Source organism: Anser anser (assembly GCF_964211835.1).
Source record: "Anser anser genome assembly, chromosome: 7".
NCBI classification, from domain to species: domain Eukaryota; kingdom Metazoa; phylum Chordata; class Aves; order Anseriformes; family Anatidae; genus Anser; species Anser anser.
The window spans coordinates 17,063,773-17,075,698 of NC_139727.1; the positions used below are offsets into that span (position 1 = coordinate 17,063,773).

Genomic DNA, 11,926 nt, shown 5'->3' on the forward strand with positions numbered 1-11,926 from the left:
CATCCCCTTGGGGATCCCCCTACACATTCCAGCCCCCAGGGACCCCCGGCACCCAGCAGCCCCCAGCTGCAGCCCCCACCCCCTTTGGGGACACACACACACACGCGGCCCTATAACCCCGCAGCGCAGGGAGGACTGTGGGGACGACACCAGCACGGCCTCCCCTGGAGACCCCGAAACGCCCCGGCACTGCCGCCTCGCTCGCACGGGGCACCACCAGCCCCGCGAGGCCACATAAATATTTACAGAAGCCCAGCAGGCCGAGGGGAAGGAGAGAAGGAGCCTTAACACGTTCGGGTGGCACCGGGAAGGAGGGCAAGGAATGTAAACGGAGCCTGGAGGCAGCCCGAAAATGGTAAAGGCCGGGACGCGGCGTGGCACGAGCATCCCACCGCCACCGCACCCGTTGGGGCCGAAAGGCTCGACGCCGGTGCAAGGATTTAGGCGCAGGCGTTTCGTGCCCAGCACACGGAATTTTGTTTCTCCCCCGCAGACAGCTCTGGTTTTTCGAGGAGCAATTCACCACCGCGTGAATAAATGGGAAAAAACGTCCTCGTCAGGTACGGGATGCTGCGGGGCACCCACGTCCCTCCGCCCCGCGCCAGAAATCCTGCAGGCAGCAGTGTCGTAGAACCAAGATCTTTATTGACCTCACTGTAACAGCAACCACCGGTGAGAGCTCTTCTCCTCCCCAACACCTCTTTCAAGAGACAGGAAAACCAAAAGACCCCACCGACAACCCTGAACAGCAGAGAAGCCGCCCCGAGAGGCCGGGCGCTCCTCGCTCTTCAGCCAGAATCCCGTTTAAGAAACAAAACAAAAACAAAACAAAACAAAAAAGAACAAAGAAAAAGGTAACTCTGTAGAAAGTTGTAGAAACTCGGTAGACAGCCGTAGAAACGTCGTAGAAAGTCGTAGAAAGTCAGGATGTCCCTTGGATTATCGTGTTTTTCGGCTCGGGGAGCAGCGGTCCCGCGACGCACCGCGCGGCTGACGGCCGTCGCCCTCCCCGCTCCGCGACGCGTCGCCCCCGCCCCGGCCGACCCGAGGACGCGAGGGACCCCCTCGGATCGTCATTTTAAGGAAAAAAAATATATCTCTCTCTATATATAACATATATATATCTGTGCGCGTGTCACAAGCACCCACCCGCACGCCTATCCGCATCTCCACTCACACAGCACCCCGATGCCAGCACCTGGCAAAGAAAATCCCCCCCAAATCCCAAATCCCTCCCCCCCGGCACAAAATCTGGCCTGAGAGAGAGATTTCTCCCCCCTTTTTTTATTATTTTCTCCCCTTTTTGTTCAGTACCAGAAAATATAAATATATATCGTAAAACCAAGGGCTGCCCGCAGTGCACGGCCGCGTTGCGTTGCCTGATGGAAACGGGGAGCCCGGGTGCAGTGCCCGGCACCATCGGGGTTGAACCCACACCCCAAAAGAGTTTTCTCTGCCCGGAGGGGCAGCACCGGCGGTGCCAGTACCTCCTCGGGTACTGTGGCTGCTGAAATTTTCCAGGAGAAGGCACGGGGAGGGCGGCACGAGCTGCTGGCCCCAGGATGGGGAGCCCGGCTGCTAAAAAGAAAAAAAAAAAAACAAACCCTCGATTTCCAGGCGTTGTTCCTTAAAACGAGTTTTGGGAAGGAGGCAGGTGTATGGGAGCTGAAGGCAACGTGGCAAAAAAAAAAAAAAACACAAAAAAAATAAAATGGGTGGAAAAAAACAACAGGGAAATGGCGAAGGAGAGCAGGAGGGCGCCCGGTCAGATGTCCATCTCGAACTGCGCATCGTCCCCTGCAAGAGACACGGAGAGAGGCGTGAGCGTGTCCCCCCCCGGCTGGGGACACCCCGGGGGACGAGGAGGGGACACCCCGCTCGCCCCGCTCCCCTTACCCGTGGACGGCTTCCCGTCGTGGTTGCTCAGGCTGCTGCCGGCCTCCGCTTTGGGCTCGTCGGCGGCGCTGGGGCTGGTGACGCCGGGGATGTCGGGGAGGTGGCACGGCGGCGTCTGCGCCATGGGCGAGTTGCGGCGGTCCAGCAGGAACTTGCGGTCGTAGATGATGCGGGTACCTGGGGCGGGCGGGAGGGAGGGAGGGAGGACGCGGCCTTCGTCACCGGGCCTCCGGCCTCTTCCTCGAGGACAGCCTCAACCCCGCCGAGGACAGCCTCCGCTCGAGGACAGCCTCCGCTCCGAGGCATTTGGGCGGCCTCCCGGACCCACCCCGAGCCTCTTCTGTTTGCAGAAGGAGTCGCCCCGGCCACCACCGCGGAGGACACGCAGCCTCCCTCAGGGCCTCTACCCCGAGCCGCGGAGGCTCGAGGAGGCTCAGGGAGGCCCGGGGAGGGAGGACGCGGCTCCGCGCCGCCGCTCCGCGCTCTTATCAGTGCCGATAACCCACCGCTGGATCAACACGGCGGGCAGCAGCCGGACGCGGCGGCGCGGAGCCGAGGACGCTCAAAAAGCCTCCGCAGAGGCCCAGGGGCGCTGGAGGCTGTCGGAGGCCGGTTCTCCCAGCGGGACGCGGCGGGCGTCGAGCGGCTTTCGCGGAGCGGTGACGTCCCACCCCGGCCCCGCTACCACTCAGCAAGGGGGGAGAGGGGTTTCGGGTGGTTTTCTCCCCAAAACACCGCCCGCGCTGCCCAGTCCCATGGGATTTTGGGGTGCCAACGCCGTTAATCCTCTGTGCCAGGTGTCTTCGGGCTCAGGGTGCAGCGATCGCCCCGAAATCCTAAATAACCCCCAATGGGGCTGGTGCCGCTGCGTGGGGATGGGACGGGGGGTTCCCACGCCACGCGGGGGGGGGTTCCCACGCTCCGTGGGGTGTTCCCACGCCCCTTGGGGGGGGTCCCCTGCTTTGTGTGGGGGTCCCACGCTGCGGGTACAGGGCCCCCAAACTGTGGGGGGGGTTCCCACGCTCCGTGGGGAGGGTTCCCACTCTTCGTGGGGGGGCCTCACGCTCCGTGGGGGGGCGTCACGCTCCGTGGGGGCGTCCCATGCACTGTAAGGGGGTCCCACGCTGTGGATACGGGTGTGCGGGGGGTTCCCACGCTCACGGGGGGTTCCCACGCTCCGTGGGGGGGTTCCCACGCTCACTGGGGGGGTTCCCACGCTCCGTGGGCGGGTTCCCACGCTCGGCGGGGGGGTCCCACGCTGCACGAGGGGTTCCCACACGGCTCGTGGGAGGCTCCCACACCCCTGCGGCCGCCGCGGAGCGGCAGGACGGATCCGGGGAGCGGGTCACGCGTGGGTGAAAGTTGATTTTAGGTTTTTTTTCCTTAAGAACCGGGGGGGGAGGGGGGGGGGTGTTGCAAACGCGTCCGGCCCGCGGGCCGCGCTTACCTCCCGGCGTGGTGGAGAAGAGGGTGCCGCCGGGGGTGGTGCAGTAGTCGGGGGGCAGCTGCGTGGCGTCGCTGAGGGCCACGGTGCGCGTGGGGATGGCGCGGCTCTGGCTGGGCGGGCGGCCGCCGGCGGACGCCATGGCCCCGCGCTATTGTCCCCGGGGCGGCGCCACCGCGGGGCGGGGCCCGCCGCCTGCCCCCGCCCGGCACACGTGGGGCAGCGGGCAGCGCTCCGGGCGGGCGCCCCGGGGACCCGGGTTCGGGTCCCGGCTCGGGAAGGCGGCGCCACGTGGCCGCCCCGGGTGGGGGGGGGGGGGGGCGGTTGGATATCTTTTTATTATTTTTTCTTTTCTTACTTTCGTATTTTTATTTTTTTTATGTTTGTATTTTTTTGTACTTTTTACCTTTTTATTCTTTTCTCTTTCTGCATATTTGAAATTTTTATGTTTATATTTTTTATTTTTATACTTTCTACCACTTCTTATTTATTTTTGTATTTTTTTATTTTTTGTTTGTATTTTTTTATTTTTGTACTTTCTACCTTCTTATTCTTTTCTTATTTTTGTATTTTTGAATTTCTTTGTCTTTTTTAACTTTTGTACTTTTTACCATTTTATTATTTTTTTCTATTTTTTATTTTTTCTTCGTATTTTTTGTACTTTCCACCCTTTTTCTTATTTTTGTATTTTTGTATTTTTATGTTTGTATTTTTTATTTTTGTACTTTCTACCTTTTTTTTGTATTTTTAATTTTTTATGTTTGTACTTTTTAGTTTTGTACTTTCTACCTTTTTCCCATTTTTATTTTTGTGATTTAAAATTTTTATTTTTTATCTGTGTACTTTTTACCTTTTTTACTTTTTTTTCTGTATTTTTTTATTGTTGTACTTTTACTATTTGGGGGTTTTTGTTTGTGTTTTAATGGTTCTGTATTATTTTTGTATTTTCTTCTTTGTATTTTTTCTTTGCATTTTTTATTTTTGCATTTTTTCCTTTGTAATTTTTCTTTGTATTTTTTTTATTTTTTTATTTTTTTAAATTATTTATCTGTTTTATGCATTTATTATTTATCCCCCCCACCCTTCTCATGGCTTCCACCCCCCCCATCCCACCCCCCTGCCAAAAACCAAACAAAAATAAAACAGGACACCCCTCCCACCGGCGCCATCGCCCCCCCCAGCTCCGGGAGCAGGCGTCCCGGGCCTTATTTTTTATTTTTAGCCGCCCGCCATCCCCGGGGACCGCGGCGGCGGCGGCCCTATGCAGCGGCGGATGGGCGAGGCGGTGGCCAGGGTGGCCAGGAGGGTGAACGAGGCGGTGGAGGCCCGCGAGGATGCCCTGGGTAAGGCCGGGGCCCCCCGGGTGCGAGGGGGCGGCCGACGAGCCTCCGTGTCCCCCAGAAATAAACCCCGGAGGCAGATGGGGAAGGGAAAGGGGTCACGGCTCCCTCCCCAAATCCTCCTCCTGCAGCAGAGAGGCCTGCTCGGGAAGAGGGGGTGAGGAAAACGCGTGTCCCGTCCCCCCGTTCCCGTACGGGGGAGCGCAGAGAGGTTTTTTTTGGAGGATGAGCGTGGCGTTTGGCAGCCTCCGGCCTGCACCTGCCCCCGGCCGTCACTCGGCTCTCCCCGGGGCAGACCTGGCCGACTGCAAGCTGGTGGCCTTCCCCGCCGGCATCTACAAAGCCATGAGGAGCGTCGCCGAGGGCATCCACTGCATCTCGCTGGCCAACAACGAGCTGAGGGCCCTCGCCGGCCGCTTCGCCACCACCTTCAGCCAGCTGCGAGGTAAGGGGCGGCCTCCGATGGGCCTCCGCCGAGGCCACGGCTCAACAAACACAAACCCAGAGCACGTTTCTCCCAGTGTTTGTGGTGCCCCGGAGGAGCTTCATGGCAAAAAGCGGGCAATCTGCTTTTTTCTCCCACAAATTCTACCCCTTTTTTTTTCCTCTCCCCCCAGAGCTCAACCTGGAGGGCAACCTCCTGCACCGCCTGCCCGAGGAGCTGGGGTCCCTGCTGCACCTGCGGGCCATCAACCTCGCCCGCAACAAGTTTCGGCGCTTCCCCGAGCCCCTGGCGGCCGCCCCTGCCCTGGAGAGCATCGACCTGGAAGGGAACGAGATCGCAGGTGAGAGGGGGAGAGGATGGGGGTGGAAGCCAGGGGCGAAAGAGGTGTCTGTGCAACTCCTCCTCGACCTCCTCCTGGGCTCCTCCATTTGGTGGCCTCCATTAGGGGACTTGGTCCTTGCGTGGCTTGAACTGGAGGCCCAGCGTCCTCCCTGGCCCCACGGATGGAGACCACCCAGCCAACCCGACCCACCACCAAGGGACCACCAGTCCCTGCCCGCTCTAGGTGGACACCCTGCTGGTTTTCTTTGTTTCTCAAAAAAAAAAGCAACCACAGCCTTTCTTCACCACCTCATTGGGAGTACCGGGAGAGGTGGGGGTCTCCTGGGGGTCTCCTCTTGGCCAGCCACACCATCTCAGGTCCTTCCCAGCCCAGCTAAAGCTCCTCACTCACAGCTCTATCTTCTGGACCACCGTGAAGCCCCCGGATCACCCTAGAACCCCAACGGGGAAGGAGGGCCCACCAGCCTGACCCTACCAGCCCCCCAGGCTTGGAGACCTTGGGGCATAGGACTAGGATGGTGGGACACGCATTTCACCCCAGCAGACCTTGGGAGAGACACCAAGAGGACGTTTTCTCTCCCCACTTGGTGTCACCTACAACCCACCTGCTATAGCTGGTAGAAGACCTTTGGCATAGCCTCAGAAACGGGGCTAAAGCACCCAAAATTCATCCTGGTGCTGCTATCTAGCAGCAGGAGCCCAGCTTGTGGTACTGGTGGGAGCAGGATGGATTTTCTGCAGAAGGTAGATGGAGGTTGAGGAGGGTGAGCTTAGTGGCAGGAGGGTTGCAGAAGGTTTGGGTTTGGGTGCTGCTGCTGTCACCATCCCAACCACGTGCGGTTCCTGGTCCTACATGTCTTCTGCTGGGGCTGGTACCAGGCTGTGACCCAGGCTGAAGGTATCTGGAGGCTCCTGAGTCACCTGCTGGACACGTAGAGCCGCAGCTGGAGGCCGCGGGTGATGTTCTCCAGGGAAACAGGAGGACAAGTAGCTCAGTTAATGCCTGCGTGGAGCCTGTGGGCTCAGAAACCAGGCTGTGAGTGCCACCAGCTGCCCTTTTCATCTCAAGGAGCTCTCAAGCTGCAGTGTAACCATGCACACATTAGTGCCAGGGCTTTTAACTCTTTCCCTGCTCATCTGAGGGGGTTCTGGAATTGTATTTTTCTCCCTCGAGGGTGATGCCACCACGCAGCTGCATGCACCCCAGTCGGAGCCGTCATCCCTTCCCTCGCCAATTCCCCAGCAGCCTTTGATCTGAGCTAGCTGTTTTTATTTCGCTGTTATTTTCATATTCTGATCTGAGGAAAATTACTGTTGGCTTTAATTATGAAAGAAGCTTCTTGCTTTTTTTTTTTCTTGCTGCGTTTTAATGCCCGTATTCTCTTTCTCCAGCCGTTCCACTTGGAAAAGCAGGAAGAGGAGGGGGGAGAGGCTGCAAACACGGGTGTTGCGGCTCCCCAACAGCCCTTGCACTGGGTTTTTGGGGGGTAAAAACACCAGCCCTTTCTCCAGGAATCCCCCCTGACATTCTGTCCCCACTTTGCTCCCTCCCGCAGAGGTGCCGGTGGAGGTTCTGGCCTCCATGGCCTCCCTGCGGAGCCTCAACCTGCGCGCCAACCCCGTGTGCCCCGACATGCGCCTGCTCGTCCGGCCCCTCGTCCCCTTCGAGCTGCTGCTGTCACCCGAGGGCGACGTCCCCGAAGCCTGACACGTCCTGCCTGGTGGAGGAGCAGCAGGACCTCCCCACGGCCTCCACCTGCTGACACCGCCCGATTAAACGTGTGTTGCACGCACTTTGCTCCCTGAATCGATGAGTTACCGGTTGCCTTTTCCATAAAGCCACTCCGCAGGTACCTGCGGGTCCTGGCGCTGTGTTTGTCACCCTGGATGTGGTGGCAGGTCCCCGTGGGGCTGGGGACATAGTGAAGGGCCTCCACGGAGCCCTTGTGATGGACACACATGTGCACTGTGGTGTCCTGAGGTCTTCCCATGCCCTGGCGTCTGCAGAGCCAGGAGGACGCCGGGGGGCTGCGAAGATGCCGGGGGGGACACAGGACGTTAGGAGGACCTTCAGCCCCCAGATGTCAGGAGGTGGCCCCGTCCCCATCCCGCTGGGACACAGCTTTCCCTGCCTCCCTGCGCAAGGAGCACACGCACCGGGGGGCTCAAGATGTATCCGGGCTGGGGGTTCCCCGAGGGGCACCCACACCTGGGCTGCCCCCGCCGTGGGGGGACAATATTTGCCCCGTGGACTCGCCGTGCCCTAACGCCCCGTGGCAGGAGGACTGGGGAGGGGGCACGGGAGGAGACCCCAGCCCCCCAGGTGACAACATCTGCAAAGCTGCTCCGGCTCCATCCCCGCCGAGCCGCCCGTGGGTACCCCGGTATCCATGGCGATGGGAGGATGCTCCCCCTCCGCCCCCCCAGCCGCTGCCGCATCCGCAGCCGGCGGTGACGGTGGCACAGGAGCGATGCTTGGCGGTGGGGACCCCCGGCCGGAGGAGAGCTGGAGCCCCCCGGCCCCATGCAGGCGCTGCGGAACCCGGAGCCCGGCGGGGGTGAGTAGCGAGGCGGAGGTTTCGTTCCCCTCCCTTATTGCGGTTTTTCCTTCCCCACCGACCCGGGGAAGTCCCCGCCACCGAGACATCCCCGGCGAAGAGGAGGACGCGTCCCCATCCAGCTCGGAGCAGGGGGGCTGTTTTTTCTCACCCCTTCCTCCTGCTCCCTCCTCCCGGAGCATCCTCTGGTTTCTCACCCGGCACTGCTGCAAGAAATTGCAGCCCAGGGAGATAAAGTCGGGCAAAGTTTCGGGCTTAATAAAGGTGTCGGGCGATGCTGCTGCGGGCTCTGTGACTGCCCGGTCCAAAATTTCCCTTTTCCTGCCTTAAAATCACAGCCTGTGTCTGCACAGGGTGAGTCCCCCCCTGCCCAGCATCCCCCCTATCCCTGCCGGGGGCCGGTGCGCAGACCTGCTCCCCCTGGTAGGTCTGCAGCGGCAGAACGATGTCCCCCCGTCCACCAGGAGCTCCCCTGGTCCCAGGTAATTATCATAATTACGTATAATTAATGCTGGGTATGTGAGGAGAGTGCAGGGGTTCCTCTTCCCCGGACACCGGGGATGCTCACGGACCAACTGGACTGGAGACCACATTGATGCATCTGCTGCGTGGTCTGAGCATTGCAGCGTGCCAGGAGATGGACTTCTCCCCACGCCCTGCTTTCCTTGCGTGATCCCTAAAAAAAAACACCATGAGATTAAGATGCCCGCTGGGTTTCTTTTAACTGTACATCAAAAATTCATTCTGAACTTTGAGGAACATCCACACCGCGGAGCCAACCCACCTGCTGGCCCAGCCCCAAGAGCTGGAAGCGGTGACACGGTTGGGGTTCCCCACATCTGAGGGCATCTCCCCACCTTCCAGGGCAACTGGGAAAAGAAGGAAAGGATCGCTTCATCCCTTTCCACCTTCATTTTTCTGCTGTCCCTTCCTCAGACCCTTCCAATGGCAGCTGGGCCAACACCAGCGAGAGCCACCTCCTGAAGGAGAACTACACCTTCCTGGCGTACTACCAGCACTCCTCGCCCGTGGCTGCGATGTTCATCCTGGCCTACACCTTCATCTTCCTCATGTGCATGATAGGCAACATCCTGGTGTGCTTCATTGTGGTGAAGAACCGCCAGATGCGGACGGTCACCAACATGTTCATCCTCAACCTGGCCATCAGCGACCTGCTGGTGGGCATCTTCTGCATGCCCACCACCTTGGTGGACAACCTCATCACGGGTGAGGCAGCAGGGCAGCGGATAGGTGCTGGTGTGATGGGGAAGTGGTGGGAGACACCATGAACCTTCTCCTCACCCTCCCTAGGAGGCCACCTCCGAGACTCCTGCACATCTTTTGCGCTGAGGCGAGGAGGGTGGGCGGTGGGCCATGTCTGATGGAGGTTCGAAGCCATAACGTTGCTTTCCATCATCTTGAGTGGCATGGGCCACAACCAGGGGCAGAATATTTCTGTATTTATTACCACCTGCAATTTAGTGATTGCGGCCCTGTGCCCAGCCAAGGGAGGATGTCGCATCCTCCAGCTTCCAACAGGCCACAGGCGTTTTTCCACCACACCGTATTTTGAAGATAAAAAGGGTTTCGGTGGCTTTGTGGCCCCATGATATCACCCGTGTTCCTGCTCCAGTGCTGTGCTTACCCAGTGCCATTCAACACCTGCAGATACCTTAACGGGGGAAGCAAATTAAAGCCCTTGCAGATCAAGAACCCAAAGGCTGGTCCCTCTGATAATAGCTGGAGTCCTGCAGAAATGCAGGAGAAAGGGCAAGGGAAAGTATTTATGATGTCACCTTGCTCAATAACCTTCTGAAAAGTGTAATACAAATCTTTTTAAACATTTTTTTTAATATCTGTACTGCTAAAGGCCATCTCTGTATGAATAACAAGTGAAAAATACAGCTCCCCTGCTTAGGACCAGGATTTAGCATCGCACAGTGGATGGGGACATCTAGAGGGAGTTGCTGATGGACACGGCTGAGCCGAATGTGTTCATCCTCAGGGGTGATGAGGTAGGGGATGACGTGGGGACGTGGGCCAGCCCACCACCCCCAAAGCTTCCTCTGTGTTTGCAGGGTGGCCCTTTGACAACACCATGTGCAAAATGAGCGGCCTGGTGCAGGGCATGTCTGTCTCGGCCTCGGTCTTCACGCTGGTGGCCATCGCCGTGGAGAGGTATGTTGGGATGGGGGGCTCCTGAGACCTCAGCCTGCATCGTGTTGGGGTAACCCAAGGCTGCAAAGACCTCCCAAGGCTAAGGAGACCTTCCGCTGCATGAAACCCTCCCCTCCCACCACTGGGTGCTGGCCACCTTCCTTCCCCAGGGATGTCCCATCACGGGCACAGCCCTCATCCCAAGCTTGGAGCCCATGCAGCACCACATCCCCGCTCTCCTTCACCTCCCAAGGTGCCCACAAAAGTGTGGCGATGGTGAACATGAAACCCAGGTCAAAGCCGTGATCATGCTTTTGGCCACCTCCTTGGGGTCCTACAAGGAGGTCCTGCCAACCCCGCAGGTTTCGCTGCATCGTCCACCCCTTCCGGCAGAAGCTGACGCTGAGGAAAGCCCTGGTGACCATCGCTGTCATCTGGGTGCTGGCCCTGCTCATCATGTGCCCCTCCGCCATCACCCTGACCGTCACCAGGGAGGAGCACCACTTCATGGTGGACACCTACAACAACTCCTACCCCCTCTACTCCTGCTGGGAGGCCTGGCCCGAGACAGGGATGAGGAGGATCTACACCACCGTCCTGTTCTCCCACATCTACGTGGCCCCCCTGGCCCTCATCGTCGTCATGTACACCCGCATCGCCTTCAAGCTCTTCAAGTCGGCAGCGCCCGCTCACGGCGCCCGGCCCGAGGAGCCTGAGGGGAGGAAGGTGTCTCGCAAGAAGGCGAAGGTCATCAACATGCTTATCATCATGGCCCTCTTCTTCACCCTCTCCTGGCTGCCCCTCTGGACGCTGATGCTGCTGATGGACTACGGGTGCCTCAGTGAGCGCCAGCTCCGCCTGGTCGCCATCTACGTCTTCCCCTTCGCCCACTGGCTGGCCTTCTTCAACAGCAGCGCCAACCCCATCATCTATGGCTACTTCAACGAGAACTTCCGCCGGGGCTTCCAGGAGGCCTTCAGGGCCCCTTTCTGCTCGCCACCGCGCCGGCGCCACCGCGGGCCCTATGGCGCCCGCAACCGCGTCTTCACCCTGGCCCGGGCCAGCGACTCGCCCCCTCACTCCGAATCGGGGCCCCTGGCGCCTCGCCGAACCGGCGTCCCCGCTTGGGACGGCTGAGCAGCCACAGCTACCACCTTGCCTGGTCACCGCGGGGCCCGGTGGGGACCTCATGCATGACACTGTGGTAGGGAGGAGCCCCCATATTGTCGTGGTTTGGTGGCCTTGATATGGGGCATGAACTTCTGACTCAAGGGCTTGTTGTAGGGAGGAATGAGGATTGAAATAAATGCACGTCTTGCTGATGCCATGTCCCTGAGTCCCACTGGTGTCCCCCCTTTACCCAGTCCCAGTCTGCCATCAGTGCGGCACAGCAGTGCGGGAAAGGTGCATGAGAGTGGCCGTGGCACACTGGGCCATGCCAGGAGAAACCATGCCATGCTGTTGACGCCATGTGATGCCGTATCTTGCTGGACCATGCCATCCCATGCTGAGGCGGCCTCGCTGGACCACACAACACTGTGGCAGCCTTGGTGGACCATGCCATGCTGTGGTGGCCTTGGTGGACCATGCCACCCTATGCTGTGGTGGCCCTGGTGGCCCATGTCAACCCATGCTGTTGAGGCTATGTTGTGCCATGCTGTGGTGGGCTTCGTGGACCGTGCCACCCCATGCTGTGGTGACCTTGGTGGACCATTCCATGATGTGGTGGTCTTGGTGAACCGTG

General features: G+C 59.2%; 3 protein-coding genes across 3 annotated transcripts; 2 read left to right on the forward strand and 1 right to left on the reverse strand.

Moving 5' to 3' along the window:
* Nucleotides 1-623: 623 nt before the first annotated feature.
* Nucleotides 624-3,524, reverse strand: EIF4EBP2 (eukaryotic translation initiation factor 4E binding protein 2). Its single transcript, XM_083844263.1, has 3 exons — nucleotides 3,344-3,524; nucleotides 1,897-2,073; nucleotides 624-1,797 (listed from the first exon to the last, which is right to left on the reverse strand). Exons 1-3 carry the CDS (start codon nucleotides 3,480-3,482, stop codon nucleotides 1,766-1,768), a joined length of 348 nt encoding a protein of 115 aa, XP_083700389.1. The 5' UTR covers nucleotides 3,483-3,524; the 3' UTR covers nucleotides 624-1,765.
* A 135-nt stretch (nucleotides 3,525-3,659) lies between these two features.
* Nucleotides 3,660-7,259, forward strand: LRRC20 (leucine rich repeat containing 20). Its single transcript, XM_083844260.1, has 4 exons — nucleotides 3,660-4,683; nucleotides 4,976-5,125; nucleotides 5,298-5,465; nucleotides 7,024-7,259. Exons 1-4 carry the CDS (start codon nucleotides 4,602-4,604, stop codon nucleotides 7,173-7,175), a joined length of 552 nt encoding a protein of 183 aa, XP_083700386.1. The 5' UTR covers nucleotides 3,660-4,601; the 3' UTR covers nucleotides 7,176-7,259.
* Nucleotides 7,260-7,395: 136 nt separating this feature from the next.
* Nucleotides 7,396-11,504, forward strand: NPFFR1 (neuropeptide FF receptor 1). Its single transcript, XM_083844247.1, has 4 exons — nucleotides 7,396-8,025; nucleotides 8,962-9,252; nucleotides 10,104-10,203; nucleotides 10,545-11,504. Exons 1-4 carry the CDS (start codon nucleotides 7,992-7,994, stop codon nucleotides 11,317-11,319), a joined length of 1,200 nt encoding a protein of 399 aa, XP_083700373.1. The 5' UTR covers nucleotides 7,396-7,991; the 3' UTR covers nucleotides 11,320-11,504.
* The last annotated feature ends 422 nt before the right edge of the window (nucleotides 11,505-11,926 follow it).

Excerpts from the sequence above, each read along its gene's own strand:
- EIF4EBP2 (XM_083844263.1), bottom strand. The coding sequence starts at position 3,482 with ATGGCGTCCGCCGGCGGCCGCCCGCCCAGCCAGAGCCGCGCCATCCCC. Across the intron at positions 2,074-3,343 it reads CTTCTCCACCACGCCGGGAG|GTACCCGCATCATCTACGAC; the intron begins GTAAGCGCGGCC and ends CGCCCGCCCCAG. Across the intron at positions 1,798-1,896 it reads CGACGGGAAGCCGTCCACGG|GGGACGATGCGCAGTTCGAG; the intron begins GTAAGGGGAGCG and ends TGTCTCTTGCAG.
- LRRC20 (XM_083844260.1), top strand. The coding sequence starts at position 4,602 with ATGCAGCGGCGGATGGGCGAGGCGGTGGCCAGGGTGGCCAGGAGGGTG. Across the intron at positions 5,126-5,297 it reads CACCTTCAGCCAGCTGCGAG|AGCTCAACCTGGAGGGCAAC; the intron begins GTAAGGGGCGGC and ends CTCTCCCCCCAG. Across the intron at positions 5,466-7,023 it reads GGAAGGGAACGAGATCGCAG|AGGTGCCGGTGGAGGTTCTG; the intron begins GTGAGAGGGGGA and ends TCCCTCCCGCAG.
- NPFFR1 (XM_083844247.1), top strand. The coding sequence starts at position 7,992 with ATGCAGGCGCTGCGGAACCCGGAGCCCGGCGGGG. Across the intron at positions 9,253-10,103 it reads GGTGGACAACCTCATCACGG|GGTGGCCCTTTGACAACACC; the intron begins GTGAGGCAGCAG and ends CTGTGTTTGCAG. Across the intron at positions 10,204-10,544 it reads GTGGCCATCGCCGTGGAGAG|GTTTCGCTGCATCGTCCACC; the intron begins GTATGTTGGGAT and ends CCAACCCCGCAG.